At 47.7% G+C, this 20,342-nt stretch overlaps 1 protein-coding gene across 2 annotated transcripts in view; it reads left to right on the top strand.

Annotated features, from left to right (window-relative positions):
• CRACR2A (calcium release activated channel regulator 2A) overlaps positions 1-19,509 on the top strand; it is a 133,860-nt gene extending 114,351 nt beyond the window's left edge. For both annotated transcript variants that reach the window (XM_045463846.1, XM_045463845.1), the window contains 5 exons: positions 5,654-5,735; positions 5,859-5,973; positions 14,520-14,621; positions 17,298-17,374; positions 19,005-19,509. In XM_045463846.1, coding sequence (XP_045319802.1) covers positions 5,654-5,735; positions 5,859-5,973; positions 14,520-14,621; positions 17,298-17,374; positions 19,005-19,089 — 461 coding nt within the window. In that variant the 3' untranslated portion in view covers positions 19,090-19,509. The remainder of the gene's footprint in view (positions 1-5,653; positions 5,736-5,858; positions 5,974-14,519; positions 14,622-17,297; positions 17,375-19,004) is intronic.
• The last annotated feature ends 833 nt before the right edge of the window (positions 19,510-20,342 follow it).

Below are 20,342 nucleotides of genomic sequence, written 5' to 3'. Positions count from 1 at the left end.
TGTGTGTGTGTGTGTGTGTGTATCCCCACCTCCGCCAGGGGCCAGCAGCTTCTTACCTGCCCTCCTGCGTGTGTGTGTGTGTGTGTGTGTGTGTGTGTGTGTGTAGATGGGTGGAGTGGAGGACAGTGCATTGGGTGGCTTCCTTTACCATCACATTTTACCCATTCTGCATCCCAGGCCTGCTGGGTGACAGCTGGGTTTCATCATTAGGCTCAGCCACTAATGGATGATCATGGCTTAATGTGTTCCCACTCCTGAGTAATATTTTATTCACATGGAGGCCTTTGCTCACTGCATTGGAATATGTGACAAGACTCAAGGGTGTACTGACCTTTTAGCTTTTGTTTGAATCACTCAAGCAAAACATAAATCCCTTAAGCACCTACTACGTACCATTTAACTGTAGTGATCGGTCAGCTGGATTTGAAAATACATTGATGTGACCTGCATAGTTAGCATGGGCTTTTATGTTCATCTCTTCAATTCTGTGTTCACGCAACCCCTGTTATCAGCCCAATGGAGAGATCAGGAAACTGAGGCCCCAGAGAGGTTAAGACGCTTGTCCACATCCCTCAGCTGGTTTAGTGCTGATATTGGCCCCCTGCATATCCCTTCTAGTCCATCCCACAGTATCTCCTAACAGTATTGAGTTGTGTGTGCCCAGCACCCAGTGGGTGGTGAGGACACTTCCCTGCCATGAGAGTTGGGCACACATTGATACAGGCAGGGGAGGCTGTTAAAGCTCAGTGGGACACCAGAGGACCTGGATCTTCATCCCAACTCTGCCGCTGGCTGATCAGGCGTGTGACCTCTGGAGGACATGCCCCCACCTTGGGGCTTCAAGTTTTTCCTCCTGGAGGATTTGAACCAGGTCATCCAGGAAGGCTTCCAAGCCTGGTTCTCAGTGCAGACCATGTTTGACCTTTGACTATCTGACAAGCTGGCTCTATAAGACAGACTTTCCCTGCTCCAGGTCCCTGCCTGGGGAGACTCCATGTTCTTCCCTTTCCTTCCAAATTTTTTCCTGCATGTGGATCCCTTCCCACACACTTCAGGCATCCTGTTCTTACGGTTGGGTCTTTTCCTATGCTGTTATCACATCTGGAACATTCTCCTGTCCCCTCCCTTCTGCCTCATTCCACCCAAAGACTGAGAGAGTCCACAGATGAAGAATCAGGACCCTGACAGGAAGAGGGGCGGAGCCTGTGACTCAAGCCTGGAAGAGTCTGGCCTTGAGAGGCAGGTCTGGGAGTGAGCCCAGTGTGCTGCAGAAGGCAATGGCTGTGGGAGGGAAGACTCACTTTTCCAGGAGCATTCCATGGGATAGGAACCCCAGGTCAGGGCTCCAGCACAGACTCATGGGAGACAAGAGGCAGATGCCAGCCTCTTGGGCCTCAAAGGCATCCCCCTAGGCAGTGCACACAGTGTGCCTCTCCTGTTGATGAAATCAGGGAATCAGGGTCCGTTTACATTTCCAACTTGTGCCCCTGAGCTGGAAGCCTCTGAAAAAGGAAAAACCAGACTAATTTGCACTTCCCAGGAGGCCAATTATGGAAACACCTGCAATTTAGGAAGGGAAAAATATCAAAGATTCCAAATCAGGAATGCCCTTCATCACACTGCGCAGAACATGCTGGAACAGCAGCTGAAATTAGTCTCCCTGCCACATAATGTGCCTTGTTCTGGTACACATGTCAGTAACAGATGTCATGCCAACCACCAGAAAGATGCTCCCTTTAAAGAGACAGAAAGCCCCAGAGTCCTGCCTATGGCCAAAGCAGGAGCCTAGACTGGGGCTCTGGCTGCCACCCGTTAAGGGCAGCAGCACCATCACAGTCAGCACAGTACTAACAGGGGCTCTACAGGTCCTTCAGTCTTACCACCACCATCAAAGGGGACTTCAGGTCTCCTACCACATCATACGAACATGATCTGTGCTCGACTTGTGGCTTGTGCACCATGTAAGTGCTACAACACAGCAATGTGACTGGGAGCACCCTGCCCGGGAGCACCCTGCCCACCCCACCTTAGGACCAGCTTTCTTCCTGGGAAGGTGCTTGAGCCCTGTGGGTGTCCCGGAGATGTCAAATGATGGCTTGTGTAGAACATTGGAACTCACTTTGTCAATGACAAGGCTGATGAATAGAAGATAAAGCTCCATGGAAACCAGGACTCTGAGTCCTGTGCTCCTTCCACTGCCCCACATTGGCTCACAGACCCCTGCTTTAAGTCGCAGGCCACAACCCAGTGTGTTTCTTCTAGAAGTTTTCCCCAACAGAATGCACTCTGCCTTTTCTTGGCCACCAGAGTCTGGTTTCCTTCCTACTCAGCATTTCTACAGAGAAATCCCCAGAGTTTTTCTCCATGACACCTTGAAGACCCTCCCTACTCCCATATCTCTCCTACTCTAAATGATGTCTGGGGCCTGTCTTGTCCAGAAGGGCTAATGTCACCCTCCCTGGACTCCATCAGCCCAGCTGTAATCCATACTATCCCACGACAAGACTGGACATAATTCACAATGAACAGGGATTCCTAAGGTCCAGCTGTCATTCAGAAACCAGTTAGGTTGCAAGTTGGGGGTCACTTCCATGTGTTCATTGAATGTCACAGCTGAATTTAAAGATTATGAACATCTGGGGGTGCCTGGGTGACTGAGTTGGTTAACCATCCAACTTTGGCTCAGGACATGATCTCACAGTTCGTGGGTTTAAGCCCTGTGTCGGTCTCCGTGCTGACAGCTCAGAGCCTGGAACCTGCTTTGGGTTCTGTGTCTCCCTCTCTCTCTGTCCTTCCCCTGCTCACACACACTCTCTCTCTCAAAAATTAATAAACATTTAAAAAAATATTATGAACGTCTGACCTACCCCTCCATACCCTCCATCACACCTCATTTGCAGATGAGGAGTGAAACCCCACAAAATGACGTAATGCCACCAAGGTCACACAGCTCATCAGAGGCAGAACTGAGACTAGAACATAGAACAGAGGGTTACCTCTGCTCCTGAAATATTAGAACTGGTTGTGGTCTTAGAAACCAGTTTATTCCAGGCCTTCTGGTCCCATATCATTGTACGTTGCCTCTTCTACTATTGGACTGTGACACCTTGTGTCTCCTGCCATCACCCCCAGCCTTCCCCATGGGTTTATCTGTTTCCTTGGCCTCTTTGTCTGAGGTTGCAGAGAGAAGTACATTGTGTACCCAGCAGGGACCCTCAGCAAGCTCAGCATAGCACAGAGCCCATTTTGTCCAGCACTCCGTGGTCCACTTTGCTCCCTGCAAGACAAGCTCCCTGTCCTCTGGCAAAGAATTTAGCCATTATGGTAAAGCAGAACCATGACAGCAGCCAAGACCTAGCTGCCCCAAGCAGCACCACCTGTTCACCCCCCCCCCCCCACCGCCTGCATGCCTTTCCATTCAGGAGAAGGCTCTGTCTTTGGGGGCTTCGGACCCTCTGGCTACTTTAAGATCAGGCCCTGAAGGTGTGTTGACCATGGCTGGCTTTCTCTTGAGCAGTTATCAGGAAGCAGGAAGCTCCTTCAATCACCTGGAACACAGACTGGGGAAGCCCTTCCACTTTTAGCTAAGAAGAAAACTCACCCTTTCAAATTCAGCCCAGCTAGTCATAATCCGTTTTGATGAGAGCATTTGGCCCTGGACTTTCTAGGTGAAATGAGGCTGCCAGGTGTCCCTGTGCACAGGGCACTGCTCCAAAAAGAAGAATGAGCCTCAGAACTGGGCTTGCAACTCGGCGGTAGCTGCTGCCCAGCTTGGACAAGGCACACCGTTGCTGAACACCTGCTTCTTCATCCCTCAATGGTGTGGGGGTGGGGAGTACACATGCACTTACCCGTGAGCATTTGCATGCAAGCGTGTGCCCGTGCATGAGTGTGTATGCATGTGCATGTGTGTACAGATGTGCATGCAGGCGTGTGCTCGTGCATTGTGCGGATAATAACCCTCACGTGGAAGACACAGGAGTGTGGTGAAGATTGAGAGATGGCATGGGAAAACTAGAAATATCAAGCATTCTACCCATGGGACAAATCACTCTTTTTCTCTCTCAAATGCACAAATGCACTCCCTTCTCAGGCCCTCACCTGTGAAGCACAGGGACTGTAGAGTCCCTGTAGGTCTGCCATTCTAGGAGTGGATGACTCTCCCGCCTTCCCGCCACTCCTGGGCCCCTCCCCAGAGCACTAGCCTGTGCCTGTAGACGTTGGCTGGAATGACCTTTTCTATTTACTGCTTCTCTGTTTTCTTTTTTGTCCCATTCTGTCCAAGATTCTGTTGCTGTCCCTTACTGAGTCCTCCATGTTAAAGGCCTCAGAGGCTGGGCCTTTTCAAAGAGGCAGAGAATGCCCTCTGGTTCCCTGATCTGATACCATGAGGGGGAAAGACGTTTTTAAAAATGTTAAGCATTTGTGAACATTCTTTTTTTTTATTTAATTTTTTTTACATTTATTTATTTTTGAGAGACAGAATGAGACAAAGTGAGAGTGGGGGAGGGGCAGAGAGAGACAAAGACAAAGAATCTGAAGCAGGCTCTAGTCTTTGAGCTGTCAGCACAGAGCCCGATGTGGGGCTCAAACCCACAAACCATGAGATCATGACCTGAGCCAAAGTCTGACGCTCAACCGACTGAGCCACCTAGGCACCCCCCCCCCCTTTTTTTTTAGAGAGAGAGCAAGAAAGGGTGAAGGATGGGGGAGATAGAGGGAATCATAAACAGGCTTCATGCTCAGCAAGAAGCCTGACATTGGGCTCAATCTCATGACCTTGGGACCATGACCTGAGCTAAAATCATGAGTCAGACCCTCAACAGCCTGAGCCACCCAGGCACCCTGATTTGGGAACATTTTTACACGATGTAGGAAAGAAGAGTATGTTCTCAAAGAAGCTGCATCAAGGTCCTTATTTCTGAGGGCCACTGTAGGGGTACAGAATGCATGTCTCTGACCTTGTCTCTCTGGTCTAAGACTCTGGGTAGGGTCCCGGCCTCAGAGAGATGATTTTGAGTGGCCCAGTGGATGGAATTAGGAGCTCTAAACCCATCTTAAGGGTGAAAGCTGCTTTTGATTCCCTCCCTTACCCCTTCTCTTCTCTTCTGACCCCCAATCTGCCCACCACCTCTTCCCCTGCCCCACTCCTCCACAAAGCTTTGACTGGGTGATGGAAGTCTGAAGGTATGATCCATTGCTACAGGGATATTTGGATTTTATTAGGGGAACTTTGAAAAATATTTTAGGGAGGAGGAGAAGAAAGAAATATGAGGACACTCTCCTCCTTTTCCATGTTTGCAATAGTAAATTCATGAAAAATAATGATTGTCTTTGCCTTGGTGTATTGCTTTTATACATATGTGATCTGATACTTACTATAGTATACACAAAGAGCATATGGATTACACTACAGTGAGGAACCTACAGTCAGAGAAGTTAAGTGATTTGATCAGTACCCCACAGCCACCCTGCAGTGGCAGACACAGGACCAGAACTCAGGTTCCATGCCTCCCTGTCTAGTCCCCCATGTCTCCTCCCAGGAACTGCATGGGTAGGATTGTCACCCTTGGCCTCATGTGCTTCCAGCTATGTGGGGGGGGGGGGGCATCTTTTTCTGATTTGGAAGTGATAGGCTCATTCCACCTTGCAGGCATCGATTTCCAGGTGAAGATGGTGCATGTGGATGGCTCGTACGTGGCCCTGCAGCTGTGGGACACGGCCGGGCAGGAGAGGTGAGGAGCGTCCCCAATCAAACCCTGCCTCCTGCATTGCCCATCACAAGGGCTGAAGGTCCAGGCAGTGGGGGGGGGGGGGGGGAGCCATGCAGCCCATGACCTGTGACCCCTTGATGGCAGGTATTGCTGTATCACCCAGCAGTTCTTCAGGAAGGCCGATGGCGTCATCGTCATGTATGATCTCACAGCCAGACAGTCATTCCTGTCGGTCCGGCAGTGGCTGAGCAGCGTGGAGGTGAGCTGGTGACCTTCCTAGGAGCGCTTATGCTGACTCCTGTCTCCCCTTTGTCCCTGCCCATCTCCTGCCTGGCCCTCTGCTCTTCCAAAACCCAATTCAAAACCCACCTTCTCCAGGAACAAAACAATTCTGGCGTTCATGTGGCCATTCATCCAGCCCAGTACTGGGTACTGGGGATTCAGAAATGAACAAGACAGACACAGTCCCTGCCCTCATGGAGGCGGGGACTTGAAAAATACAAATTATATCAATAACTGTGTCACTGCAATTGCCGTAAGCGCCATGAGCGAGTGGCATAGGATTGGGGGAGGGGCTTAGAGTGGAGCATCAAGGAAGGTTTCCCTGAGAAACCCACATTTAAACTGAGTCCCACCGTGTTCTTCCCCCTTTTCATCCCCGCACTGTTCCAGCTGCAGGGAGCCCAGCTGTGCCTAGCCTAGGAGAAGCACCACGCAGTGTTTTGGGGCCTCTGTCACATCCCTTCACAATGTGAGGGCCCCTGGCTCTCCCCAAAGTTACCCTGGGCAGGGCACACAGGCAACAGTACTCTTCTGTGAATTCTGGGTTATCTATGGGACTCTACTCTCTTGATTTATACTTGCAATAAGTCACTTTTAAAAAAATTTTTTTAATGTTTATTTATTCTTTTTTTTTTTTTTTTTAATTTTTCAACGTTTATTTATTTTTGGGACAGAGAGAGACAGAGCATGAACGGGGGAGGGGCAGAGAGAGAGGGAGACACAGAATCGGAAACAGGCTCCAGGCTCTGAGCCATCAGCCCCGAGCCTGATGCGGGGCTCGAACTCACGGACCGCGAGATCGTGACCTGGCTGAAGTCGGACGCTTAACCAACTGCGCCACCCAGGCGCCCCTAATGTTTATTTATTCTTGAGAGAGAGAGAGAGAGAGAGAGAGAGAGAGAGCATGAGCAGGGGAGGGGCAGAGCAAGAGAGGGACACAGAATCTGAAGCAGGCTCCAAGCCCTGAGCTGTCAGCACAGAGCCCGACGCGGGGCCATCGGGGCTCTAACTCACAAGCCATGAGATCATGACCTGAGCTGAAGTCAGACACTTAACCAACTGAGCCACCCAGGCACCCCAACAATAAGTCGCTTATAAGTGCTTTTTACTTTCTGACCATCTGCATGTTCTTCCTCTACCTCTCACATGTAGCCTTCACAAGGCCAAAGTCAGTGTGGACAAGCCACATATGTGTTTTACAGGGCCTCAGCTGAGTATTTAACCAAACAGTCAGAGAGGATGTCCCAACTCCTTCCACTGGCGGGATCCATGCTTTGTTCATTTATTTGTTGAAACCACTGCCAGGCACTGAGAATTCTAACAGCAGATAAGAGACAAGTTTTCTGTCCTCATGGGGTTTATCCCTGCTCAAGCCCCTAGAACCTGCCATAGCCCTTACCTCCTGACCACACTGTAACACTGCTGTGAAGGTCACTCCTAAGAACTGACACTATGTTTGTCACTGTGTAACTGGTGCTTGGCATGGGGCCCCCCCAGAACTAGTGCTCAGCACATGTGGGAGGCATGAATGGATACGGAATCCTTACGCGGGCAGAATACTGGAGTTGTTCATTTCTTCATCCTTTTGGCCCTAAGATCTGTGATTCCTCCCACCAAAATCTGTTTCTCTTCTAGTTTAGGTTGGCTGGGCCATTCCTTTCTCTGCTGTTAATCCACATCCCTCTCATTTCCAGGAAAAATAAGGAACAAGAATGGAAACTAAATTCAAAGGTTTCTCTGAGATTTGCTTGAAACAAATTATTTCTCAAAGTATTGGGCTTAAAAAACTTACAGTAGAAAAAATATAAGTTTTGAAATTTAGTGAATGGCTCTACCCCAAGCTAATAAGGGAAATAAATTGTATGGGTAATCTGGAAGTGATTCCTGTTAAAACTTTAGAATTTATGACATGATTTTTTTTTGATACAGCTACAGATTTATCTTCCTTGCAGAAATTAAGCACCAGGAGAAACATTAGGGATTACCTAACCCAGTGGTTCTCAACCTTTCTTCCTTGGAGCCCTGGGAAGATAATGATGTCCCCCAGGAACTGGGGAGTGCAGGAAAAGGGGCCATGGTCACAGTTCTGGGTCCTTCACCCCCCATGTTGGTCAGAGCCACTCTTCATTCAGTTTTCTACATTGGAGGCCCAGGTACAATTTTGTTAGACAAGAGGATTTCCCTTTGAAAATCACTGATCTAATATAGCCATCTCATTATCAAATGGAGAAGTAGAGGCCATGCCTTCTTTTGCATCACCCGTTGTTTTCCCAGCCACAGACATTTCATCCCTAATTTGTCTCTCCTAATATCTAAATCTTTTTAAAAGTTTTTTTTAGTGTTTATTTATTTTGAAAGAGAGAGACAACATGAGGAGGGGAGGGGCAGAGAGAGACAGAGAGAGAGAGAGAGAGAGAACCCCAAGCAGACTCCATGAGGTCAGCACAGAGCCCAATGTGGGGCTCGATCCCACGAACAGCGAGATCGTGACCTAAGCCAAAATCATGAGTCAGATGCTCAACCGGCTGAGCCACCCAGACATCCCTAAATCTTGATATATACTAAAGCAGGCAGAGGCTGTTCAAATAGTCTGGGATCAATAGGGATGGATAGAAGCAAACTTATAGAAACATGCTGTCTGCCGTCAGCAGGGGGTGTAGTTTCTGAGGCCCTTGTTTTGGACCAAGAGCCCAGGATCTAGCCAGAGAGGTGGCATGTCACACTGAATTTGGCGGTGGTGGTGGGGTGAAGGAATATCAGAGGGCCATCATGGCAGGTAGAAGAACAAGTTCCATCATTCTCTAGAAAACCAGGCCAAGCACCAGAATGTTCTGTCATTCTCTGGAAAACCAGGCCAAGCACCAGAATGTTCCATCATTCTCTGGAAAACCAGGCATGTTCCCGAGCGGGGTAGGGCTGAAAAGCATCAGCATGCACCCAGGGAAGCCCTCGTGCATCTGTAGGCCCAGAAAGCCACATCAAAGGGGCAATTCCATATGCAGTTAACTCAGAATTATCTATGTGTGGATGGGGCTTTTCTGTATAGTTCAGAGCTTGAGTTTTCCTTCTTAAAAATTTTAGCAGAAGGTATAGGTAAACTCTAAATGATGATTCCAAACCTGGATAATCAGGATCACCGTCAGTGCTTTCAAACAAAACAGATGCCACAAGCCTTCTCTCCCAAATAGAATGATTCAGAGCCTGGAAATACAAAGAAAAAAAAAAAAAAAAAAAAGCAACAGTTCCCCCAGGTGATTCTGATTCTCAGCTTCCATGGTTCCCCCAACCTGGGAAGTGCTTCTCAAAGTCTTATATGCATAGGAATCTCCTGGGGACCTTGTGGAAATACAGAATTTGACTCAGCAGGTCCAGAATCTTAGGTAGCCCCTGAGATTCTGCATTTCTAACAAGTTCTCAGGTGAAGCCAATGCTGCCAGTCCAGGGACCACACTCTGAGAAGCAAGGTTCTAAATCAGTTTCAAAGATGTCCGTGCTTCTTCAACAAGAATTTGCTGAGCATCATCCACATGTCTTGCACTCGTGAGGCTCTCTGGGGGACTGACTCGGTGTGGGGACCCAGTCTGATGGCCCAGGATTTCGAGAACAAGTGCAGGGGGTCGTGGTGTGAACATCTGAACAAGTGTCAGATGGTGGAGTCTGTGTTGAAGGTGTGGAACAGTGGGATCATGAATGCAATTATTCTCAAGAGTCTTGAAAAGCTAAGTCACTCTGCCTTGGCAACCAGCAATCAGGGGTGTCAGGTGACAGATTAAAACCTGACACCTAATTTGATCAGAGGGAACTGAAAATAATAAGAACTTTATATTTGTGGAGTACCTTATTTTTCCACAGAGCTCCAAGCACTTTGCCAACTCCCTCGCCTAGAGAAGGGAGGGTGGAGGGGGAGCTTTAATAACAGGCTTTGGGTTCCGAAGCCTTATTATTAAGTGAATGCTGGCCAGCTGTTCTCAGTGCCCCTTCCTCCCGCAACCTGAAAAGCAGTGTAAAAAGAGAGGACTTAAATTGCCACAGATTACACGTGGCAAAGACTCGCTGTTGGAAGAGGTTGTGTGGGGTGGGTACAGATGCTTGGGGGAGGTATGGACTTCCCTGAAAAGGAAGTTCTCACCACCCCAGCTTGGCACTTCCTGGCCACGAAACTGGCCAATCACCTAATGACAGAATGGACCAGAGGCTCTGAAGGGCTCCTCCTGGCCCCCACATGCTGGCAGGCTACAGCATTTTGGTCCTCTGGGGGAGGGAGGGGGGATCCAGGATGGAGGAGTGTGCGCAGATGAGAGGACCCTAGAGGATCCTTCCAGCCCAGAGGGAACCCAAATCCTTTGAGATTGAAAGAGAATGAAAGCATGCCCTGCTTTATGAGGTGGGAGAGCCCTGCCCCCATGGCTGTTCTCCCACCCCACCCACCGTAGTTTTCACCCCCGAAGTCCAGGCAGCTTTACCTTGCCTGCAGGCCTTCTGCAGAAGGGGCCTAACACTGTGCCCGTTATTGTGCCATTTTACATTTCCTATGTACCTGATAGCAAACCAAAGCAGGTAGCCATTCCTGCCAATGCAGTATTCCAAACCATCCCCTACCTCCTTCTCATCTCTGCTTTGGAGGACCGGTTCAAACAGTCTAATCTAGAGAAGAAACTGGTTGGGCTCTAAGGGTCCCATGGTTAGACCATGGAACAGACTGGACATCTGGAGACTTTGGGGCCTGTATCAGATAGGGAAAATGGGATTTGGTACAAGCCTGAATGGGTTGTTCGTTGGTCCAGTTCCAGTTTGTTGGTCCCCAATGTCTGCACCACGGGTATGTTGAATTTCTTGTCTCGATCTTTTGTCATTCTGATAGCCCTGTGTTGTTAGGCCTATAAGTCAAGGAAGTGGAAAATGACTGAAGTCATTAAACCAACACGAGCAATGTCTCCAAAAACAAAACAAAACAAAACTTGGAGATTAATTTAATGCAGCTTCTTGTTTTATAGATGAAAAGTCCTGCGATCCAGAGAGAGGAAGTGACTTGTCCAAAAGTACCCACAGCTTGCCAGACGCCCAGCCAGAACTGGAATCTAGGGCTCTGCCACTGCATTATGCTGCATTATGCATTATGTGACAAGAGCGTCACATGGCCCATGGTTGAAATCTGCTTCTGAAAAATAGGTGTTCGTTTCTTTTTTCAGTCCTTCCCACTTCCGCCCCAAAGCAGAACAGTCCTTTAGCTCAAAGGGGCCAGGCTCACTCTCCTCTCACTTTGTGGACCACCAGCTAATTCTCGTTCTGTGATCTTGGTCATTGGTGACAATGTACAGCACAGAGCAAAAAATAGCAGTTTGATTTTTTCCCCCTGTTCCAAGTTGAGCTTGAAGTGCTGGCAGTTTAAAACGAACTACACAAATAAATCTTGTTTTGACTCATAGTCCAGGGGGTGGATAAATATGGAAACCCCCAAGATATAATTTTGCAGTCATTTTTTTCTTAGCATAACTACATGCTTTAATGTGCTGAGAAATTTTTTGTTCTGGCTCCAGAGAAGTAGCAGCACTATCCTGGCTAAGTGCTTTTTCTTGCCTCCCAGCAAATGGATATTAACACACACACACACACACACACACACACACACACACTACAACCAACCAACCAAACCCAGCAGCTGCACGTTCTGAGCTGAATGCCAGTCCTCTGCTCCAAGCTGACAGCTCATGTTATTTAAAGTCAGAGGTGGGTAATCTTTTGAATTTTAGCACGTCTGTCTTCCAACAAGCTCAAGTTCAAAGAAAGGCAACTAAAATGGTTGAAGGTATGGAGAGGCTTCTGTGTCAGTGTCAGAGGATAGGAACCAGCTTTTTGGGGCCATCTCATAGCTCACAGAATAGACTCTGTGAAAAGTGGTGATTCTGACAGGTCCCACACAGACAGAGACTGTATGCCCAACTAAGTATGTTCAATTCCTTCCCTCTGACCTGCCATGCCTACGGAGTTCTACCAAGCATCTATAGAAATTTCAACAGAAATCAGGTGGGGCTTAGACTTGTTTGCCAAAGGAGGTGTGCTTTCGACTTTTAAAAGGAAGTGTTGCTTCATCTGATAGGTAATGATGAGCCTCTTTGTGCAAAGCAGTATCCAGGCTGAACAACGGGTTGGGTATGTGAAAGGTGTCAGGTTTGGGCAGATAGCTCAAGACTTGACGTTAAAGTCAGAGAGGACCATGAGACACCCACCCTAAGCCCCGCCCTCCCCATGGCCCTGTGTCAGAGACTAGTCTTGGGCCAGGGTGATGATGGCTGACTGCCCATGGTGAATAGTACACCTTCCAGCCTTCCATGTGTTCTCACTTGTTTTTGCCTTGACTTTGGAGATAGGCCTGATTCTTTATCAGTGGCAGGCCAGGGTCCACAGAGGGGAAGTGAGGTGTCCAGAGTATTTGTGTAAGAGAGGAACAGTGCAAAGAACAGAAGCCACAGCTCCAGCTGGGGGCTTGGCTTTTATCAGCTCCTTCTAAGATGTTTTATTTTTATACCCAAGAATTGCTTTAAAAAAGAAGACTGCTTCCCTTCCCCACCCAGAGGCAGCCCTGCTCTTTGTGGTACATGGGGCTCCAGTGTTGGGCTTGTGACTATCCCTTACCTGATGCTTAGTCATTCAGTACCCACTATCCCCTTTGCAAGTGATGAAACTGAAGCCGTCACCCATTCCAGCATACCAGAATCCAGGTTCGAATTCTGCCTGGGACTTCAAGTCTGATGCTCATATTTTCAGCATTTCCATGTCAAGAAATCCCACAAGCCTTAGTCATTCCTCACACATAAATCTACAAATATCTCTCATGTGCTCCAAACAGCAAGCCTTTTGGCCCATTTCCCTGCTTCCTTCTCTTTTTTCCCTTTTCTGTGAAAAAGTCTTCACACAAGTTTCTGTGGCACAACAGAGTCAGAAAATGGGGGTATTCCCATTATCCAGCACTCTGGTAATAGGGAGCCACAGCATTGTCTGCATGCCATTAGTCGTTTCTCATGTGCAAACAATTGAAATGTGGTGCAATCCACTTAGCACGTCAACTACAGTGCACGTAATTTAATCTATTTCTGATGGATCAGAAGACACTGTAAAGATCATGTAGTGCCTTTGACTCATCATTATCAACATTAATTACCATCTTACCATGGATAAGTGGAAATACCACTTTCAGAGAGTTCTAGTTAATAAGACACTAAATAGCAGAGAGTTCACTGGAAATCAGAATTTAGAGAAAAACATTAGAGAATTGTGGACCCATATACTAAAGGGTCCTCATAACTCAGTGACTTTGTTATTGAATGTTCTTTGGGATTCTCTGAGCCTTAACGTTCTCATTTAGGAAATGAGAATTTTTTTCACTACCAAACTGCGATAAAAATGAATGTGTAGATTAAGGAACCGTTGAGGCTTAATTTCAAATTTAATTGCATTCAAACTTAAAATACATGTACCTATTGGGTGGACTTTGGACATTTTTTTGAAATGGTGAGATAAAGCAGCTGAGTCATTGACAACACTGTAAGTGATTACTAGCTTGTGTTATCCCCTAACCCTCTCTATTTCGTAAAACATTTCTCTGTGATGAATAACTATTGTTTACCAAATTATTATTAAAAGCCCCTAATTAAATATCTCATGAAGTAAAAATCACAGGCTGCTTAAATGTGAATATTACCATATTTACTCACTTAATAGCTGTGTGTCCTGGGCCCTTGGCTTGCCCTCCTCAGGGGCACAAAAGGTACACGCATTTCACAAGGGAGGAAGCCCTGGGGTGCAGAGACTCTAGGGTGCAGGCCTTTGGCTGATATGCCACAGTCACTGGAGGAGTAAAGAAGGTTGACCCCTTGAACAAACCTGTTACTTCTGGCCCAAGAAGTGCAGCTTCTGTGGCCACATGCTTCTTCCCCATGTGGGCCTTTGGTCAGAGCTAGAGCACCCAATAATAGTGATCTATCTGTACTGCCCCCCGTGGTGACCTCCAGTTAGGTGCACAACAATCCTTTTATAGGCACTGTGGCCCCACGCCTCAGGGAGCTTATGTGCCCAATATGAGGCCCCTGGAGATTCCACGCCTAATCAAAACAGTCCCTAGAAATGCTCCAAACCACATTGCATTAATTCCTTTGGTTCGTTCTGGTTCATTTAGACGAAGTCTGGTCACTTAGGAATGTTTTCGGGGATACCGTAAGTGCTAGAAACGGACACATAGTTCATGAATGTCTTCTGTCCCCTCATGCTGCTACCCACAGCACACCTGAGGAGCCTGCATGGCCCATCAGGCAAGGGTGAGTGGGAAGGGAGGGAGGCCTCAGACAACTCACAGAAGCCTCAGAAACTGAGGCTCTCAGCTTTTGGGATGACTCTTATCGCCTGGCCTGCTGTGGCAGCAGGGGATTCGCAAGCCAGATTGTATCTTTACTGCCAGCATTTTAAGCCTGCCCTTCTGGGTTTTCCTTCTGGATGCTTCTCTCAGTTGGGGGATTATCTGTTTTGCAGGAAGCTGTGGGAGACCGCATTCCTGTTCTTCTGCTGGGCAATAAAATTGACAAGGAGAAAGAGCGGGAAGTTCCCCGAGGCCTTGGAGAGAAGCTTGCCAAGGTAAAGAGCAAACTTTCCATCTCTCTGGACAGGGTACGAGCCCGAGGATAGTCAGGCAAGTGCCCAAGAGCCTTGGTGGGAGCCTTCCCTGGAAGCCCCCTGGGAAGGAAGCAAGTGGGCAAGATGGGTGTCCTGGCATCGTGGGAATGGCATGTGGATGCCCGTGCATGTGGTCTGTAGAAAGTCACACGTTGCAAGATAGAGCTGGCTAGGAATGACTAGCGTATGGGGAATTTTCCCAAACACTTTTCCCTGGAACTCAGAATGATAGATTCTTAGATAGTAGGAGGTTACTTCTTTAAATCCCCTATCTGATCTTTGAATGCCTTCCTCTGTGTTTCCACTTGATCACCTTCAGGGATGAAACACTCTCTGTAAGGCAGACTGTTCTTTGAACAGCTCTGTTCACGAGTTTATCCATTCTGATCAATATTGAGTCCAAAAGCGGTGAACCCAAGATAAACTCAGAGCATGCCCTCAAAACTTTACCATTAAAATAAGCATCAGCCCTCTTACCCAAGCTGGGGGCCAAGAAGGCTGGTTGGAAATCAGGCACAAACAGTGGCACTCCTTGGCTGTTTCTACTGCCTCCGAGTGCTTTTCAGGAACCTGTATGTCTGAGAAGGTGGGGGTGCTTTCCAGCCCTAGGATTCCATATCTCTTAGTGTGCTTACTCTAAACAGGCACTCATGGGACACCTGGGTGGCTCAGTTGGTTAAGCATCCGACTTTTGATTTCAGCCAGGTCATTATCCCAAGGTCATGGGATCAATCCCCATGTTGGGCTCTGTGCTAAGCGTGGAGTTGGCTTGAGGTTCTTTCTCTTTCTCCCTCCACCCCTTCTCTTTCTCTCTCTTTCTCTCAAACTAAAAAAATAATAATAATAATAATAGGGGTGCCTGGGTGGCTCAGTCAGTTAAATATCCAACTCTTGTTTCCAGCTCAGGTCATGATCTCACAGTTGTGAGTTCGAGCCTCATATTGGGCTCCGCACTGACAGTGGGAAACCTGCTTGGAGTTCTCTCTCTCCCTCTCTCTCTCTCTGCCCCTCTCCTGCTCGCGTGCTTTCTCACTCTCTCTCAAAATAAAGAAATAAACATTGAAAAATACTAATAAATAAATAAACAAACAGGGACTTGTGACCCCAGAGGTCAGGAAAATGGGCACAGATGGTAAGAGTCAAGTAAAAAAGGAGCAGGAAGGGTTTGGCAGGTGTTCCTGCGAAGGGTCAGAGGGTAGCCACATGTCTGCAGTCCCTTACCCACAATGCTCACAATACTGAAACAGAAAAGTTTCTAGTGTTTTGTCTGGCAGAAAAATCTGACCAGGACCGACATGAAGCCATTTATGGTCTTTTTGTTTACCTCACTTGGATGAATTTTCCTATGTTTCAAGAAATATTAATATGTTTGATCATAGGGTGCTATCCCAGACCAACTGAGGGTAATATATAGTATATACATCTGTTATTTTTGTGAAACTCAGAGTCTCTGGATTCCAAAGTACATCTATATCCAAGGAGTTTGATTAATGAACTGCAGGCCTGTATTTTTATCATCCCATTTTTTTCCCTTTTTATTCTTTTTTTTTTGGTCAGTTAAAAAACGAACATACAAACAAATGAGGCTCAGAGCAGTTACGTGATTAATTCGAGTGATCGTACAGGTCCTCAGGGGTGGAGTCAAGACTTGAAGCTGGAAGGTGGATCATGCCTTCCAATTCTAGATCCTATGTACTCTCCCTCCTCCCACCGTGAAGTCTTCATTCTTCCAAAGACTGACCCAGAGTCTGGCTGTGGCACAAGTGTGGACAGGGGTAGAATCTGGGCCTCTGGGGGTGTGAACCAGGAAAGCTGAACTGGGGGCCAGTGTCTAGAGCCTCCTGATCTGCACGCCACAGAAGTGTCCTCATTCAGTGCCTGCATCCCCACAGGGCATCAGCCTCCAGAGTTTCATGCCAATAGCAATGTCCTAAGGAAGCAGGAAATCTATTAACAGGAGTGATAAATGGATATAATGATGAGGCTTAGCCAAGAGCCCCCACCACGCAGGCAGCACAGCCTCTGCGTCCTGAAGTGATCGACAACTGTCCTGTGACACGAATGCTGACAGCCTAGGCAGCTGGAATAGTAATTAACTGGTGTGAAGGAGAATTCCTACTGGTGTACCTCAGTGACATCTGCCCCAAAGTTCATGGAATGCCGGTGTCCTGGGCAAAACAAGCTGCTGGGAGGCCTGCCATTAACTCAATAAGTCACTGAATGAACTGACCCGCCCTTTATACTATGCCCTTGGTTTCCCTGCCTGTGCATTGTGGAGAATGTGGTGCATCCTGGCCTTTGTTCCTCTGCCTGCACCACAGGCTGGTGTGAAAAGGAAATGGGCATCTACATACCTCAGAGCAATTTGTGAAAGGGTGAAGCACTAAGGCAGCATACTGTTTGGTGTTTTACAATTGTTATAGCTCACCTGGGAGATGCTTACAAAACTTGCATTAGGCAGGGAGCCTGAGGAGACTGAAATCAACCTTGAAGAGAGCAGGGATGGGGAGAGGAATTAAAGGGGACTGTGGGAGGAAGTGAGGCAGGCGGGCCGATGCAGATGGGGTGTTCTCCTCCCATGGGTCCCTCGGGCTCCCCCAGTACTCTCTTTTTGTCCCCTCTGCTTTATGGTTCTAGGAGAACAATCTGATCTTCTATGAATGCAGTGCCTATTCCGGTCACAACACCAAAGAGTCCCTACTTCATCTAGCCAGGTAAGGAAGAAGGCACATCCCAGCAAACAGGGTCTGGTGGGAAACACTGCACTCACCCCTGAGAGGCCATTCCTCTGTCTGCCGAGCCTTCTGGGTAAAGGGGTTGGAGGCCTAGGGCTTTGTATGGGATTCAGGGACAGCCCTCTGAAACACAATAGGGACAAAAAAGAAAGCCCCCTTGCCTCTTGCCCCCCCCCCCCATAGTCTTCTTCTTCTGGGTCTTAAAAGCTGCCCTTTTCCCAGGGATCCTCTTTTTAAATGCAAATGCTTCCAGGAAAGGTCTTATCATAGGTCCCTGAACACTGGCTAATATCTTAGCAGGGATTAGCTGGCAGCCGGCAGGGAACAAGAACAGTTATAATATGGGCACGGGGGAGGGTGAGGAGAAGCCAGGGAGAGGAGGGGCTATTTGGGGGAACGAGAGGCATCTAAGGTGACAGCTCTCAAAGGGTTAGTTCCATCAAAAGACTGGTTTCATAAGCCTCCGCCTATACCAAAATTAAAAAAAAAAAAAAAAAAAAGAACCATACAGGGCCCCATTTTCAATACTTGGAAATTCACTCATTTACCCATCTTGGCATTCATTTCATTCTATCTGTCCACCGACCTAACCATCCATACACCCATTCACCTATCCACCCATCTACCTATTCATCCATCCACCCATCCATCTATCCATCTATCCACCTATTCCTCCAGTCTATCCACCCATCCATCCACCCATTCACACATCCATTTATGCATCCCTACATGTATCCATTAATTCACCAATGCATCCATCCATCCATCCATCCATCCAACAAACACTTAATAGTGCCCATTTTGGGTCCAGTGCTCATTCTGGGGAATTTTGTAAATATTTTCATTTGATTAATTAAGAACCCAGAATAACATTTTCTATGCATTGGAGAGACTATGGAGTTATGGAAGACCATGAGGAAAGTTCTAGGCTTTTTTCTGCCACTGATTCTGGGGTAAAGTAAGTCTACCTCTCTGAGATTTGCCCCCAGCATAGGAACATCAATCATACCCTCCCTGCCTACTCAGACTGTTGTAAAATCAAAAGGGATGCTTAAGGTGAAAGCACATTGAGAGTATAAAGCAGGGATAAGATACTTACCACTATTTTTAATTCTTCACCTCCTACATTTAATCTGCAACTGTGGCAACATGGGACAGACCTTCTATAGAGTTAATAACCAAAAAGTATCTTCTTTGAGTCTCTACTGTGTGCCAGGTACTACGATAGGCTACAGAGACACAGAGACAAAGTATATAGTCTCTGCCTTCAAGCAGCTTTCTCAACTCAGGGAGCCAACCAAGGAAGCAGTGCATTATGACATGGGGTGATGGGGTTTTTACAGAGGAATGGTCAAAATGCTGTCAGGGGCACTTACATCACCTGGAAAATCTGGGGAGGCTTCTTTGAGGAGGTGTCATGAAGGATCCATATTGGCTAAACTTTGTCTTTACAAATTATGGTTATGTACCTGCACTTCCCAGGGGGAGACTTTGAAAACTCTGATGCTCTGGTGATGTTGGGTTCCCTCCTTATCATCCAGATGGCCTATATATAACCCAGTGGCCTAGCAGCAATTCTCTACTGACACTATGCCTTCCCCTCTCCCAGGATCCTCAAGAAACAAGAAGATACAGCAAGAGATGACACCATACAGGTTGACCGCTCTGCCAAAAAGAAATCCTGCTGTGGCTGATAGGAGTCCTCCTAGGACTGTTCCACCCAGGCCTGGGGTCCTAGGACCTACCCTGAATCCTGCACATAGGCTCCCACTTGGATGCCTCCACCATAACCCGCCCGAACCTTTGTCTGTGTCAGTGACTTGCCTCCACCAACAGGAAGGGAAGCACATCTAGTCAGGAAAGCTGCTCTTGGAGCATTTTGAAATCTTCTCTCTCTTCTCTCTCTAGACCCCAGATGCCCATTTCCCCCCCAGCTTGGATTTGTGGGGAAAAGAAACAGATGGGATTTTCCAGAAAAATCACCACATGCCTTCTCCACCTCCCTTCTGCTCCCCTTGCCCTTTGGAGCTGCAGCACTGTGGTTGCCATGGCAACTGTGCAGGGCAGACTTGCTGCTTCCTGTAGGCCAAAGATAAAGCACTTGGGCAGGGCCAGGGTGGTTGGTCTTCCCTTGGCTCCTCAGGACATCAATGGGATGCTCTTGGCATATGCTTCGTGGACCTTGAGATGCCCACACAGGTTGAGAAAAGCAAGCCAGGGCACCCACATTCTATTCCACACCCCACCTCCAGGGGCCCTGCTTCTTGCCAGGCTGCAGAAACCAGCCTCTAAGCAGCCAGCATGTCTACTGTATTTGTTCCCTTGGGGTCTCGGGAACAGTGCCTTACAAGAAACCCACAGCCTTTTCTCTCAACCACCCACCCATGACCCTGACTCCAGGGTGGACTGCGGGTGATTTAAGTATTAAGTGTGTGCCCATGATTAGGGAGAGGGCTTCCTTCCTACTTAACTTTCACTAAGAGATGAAAAGAAAATTAGGAGGAAAAACCCATCTGCTGCTAAACAGAGCGACCATTTCTGGAGTATAAATAAGGTATACATAGCTCTGTGAAAGCCATTTTCCAATGTTTCTCAAAATAGCTCTTCGGAAAATTGTACATGATGATTAATGGGATAGATTGACATGCAGGCAGTGAGACCCAGCACCAGGTCCACAGTTACTGACTTCATTTTCTTTTATTTTATTTTTCCAGAGGACTGTATTACAAAAAAGAAAGTGAGGCCGTGGTGTTGACATACAGCTGGTGTTTAAGAAGTAAGCAGAGTATAGCTATAGGCTTCACCATCCCTGTGACTCTACCAGCACAGGGCACTCACATTGAGGGGAATGATCTGGGCCCATGTATTGTTCCTTTGTCTGGGTAGTGGTGAGTTTCCAGCCCCAGCAGTGCTCCAGCATCACTGGGGTGGAGGGTGCTGGTAAAGG

The sequence above is a fragment of the Leopardus geoffroyi genome, chromosome B4 (assembly GCF_018350155.1).
Source record: "Leopardus geoffroyi isolate Oge1 chromosome B4, O.geoffroyi_Oge1_pat1.0, whole genome shotgun sequence".
NCBI lineage: Eukaryota > Metazoa > Chordata > Mammalia > Carnivora > Felidae > Leopardus > Leopardus geoffroyi.
This window is presented reverse-complemented; position numbering and strand designations above follow the sequence as displayed.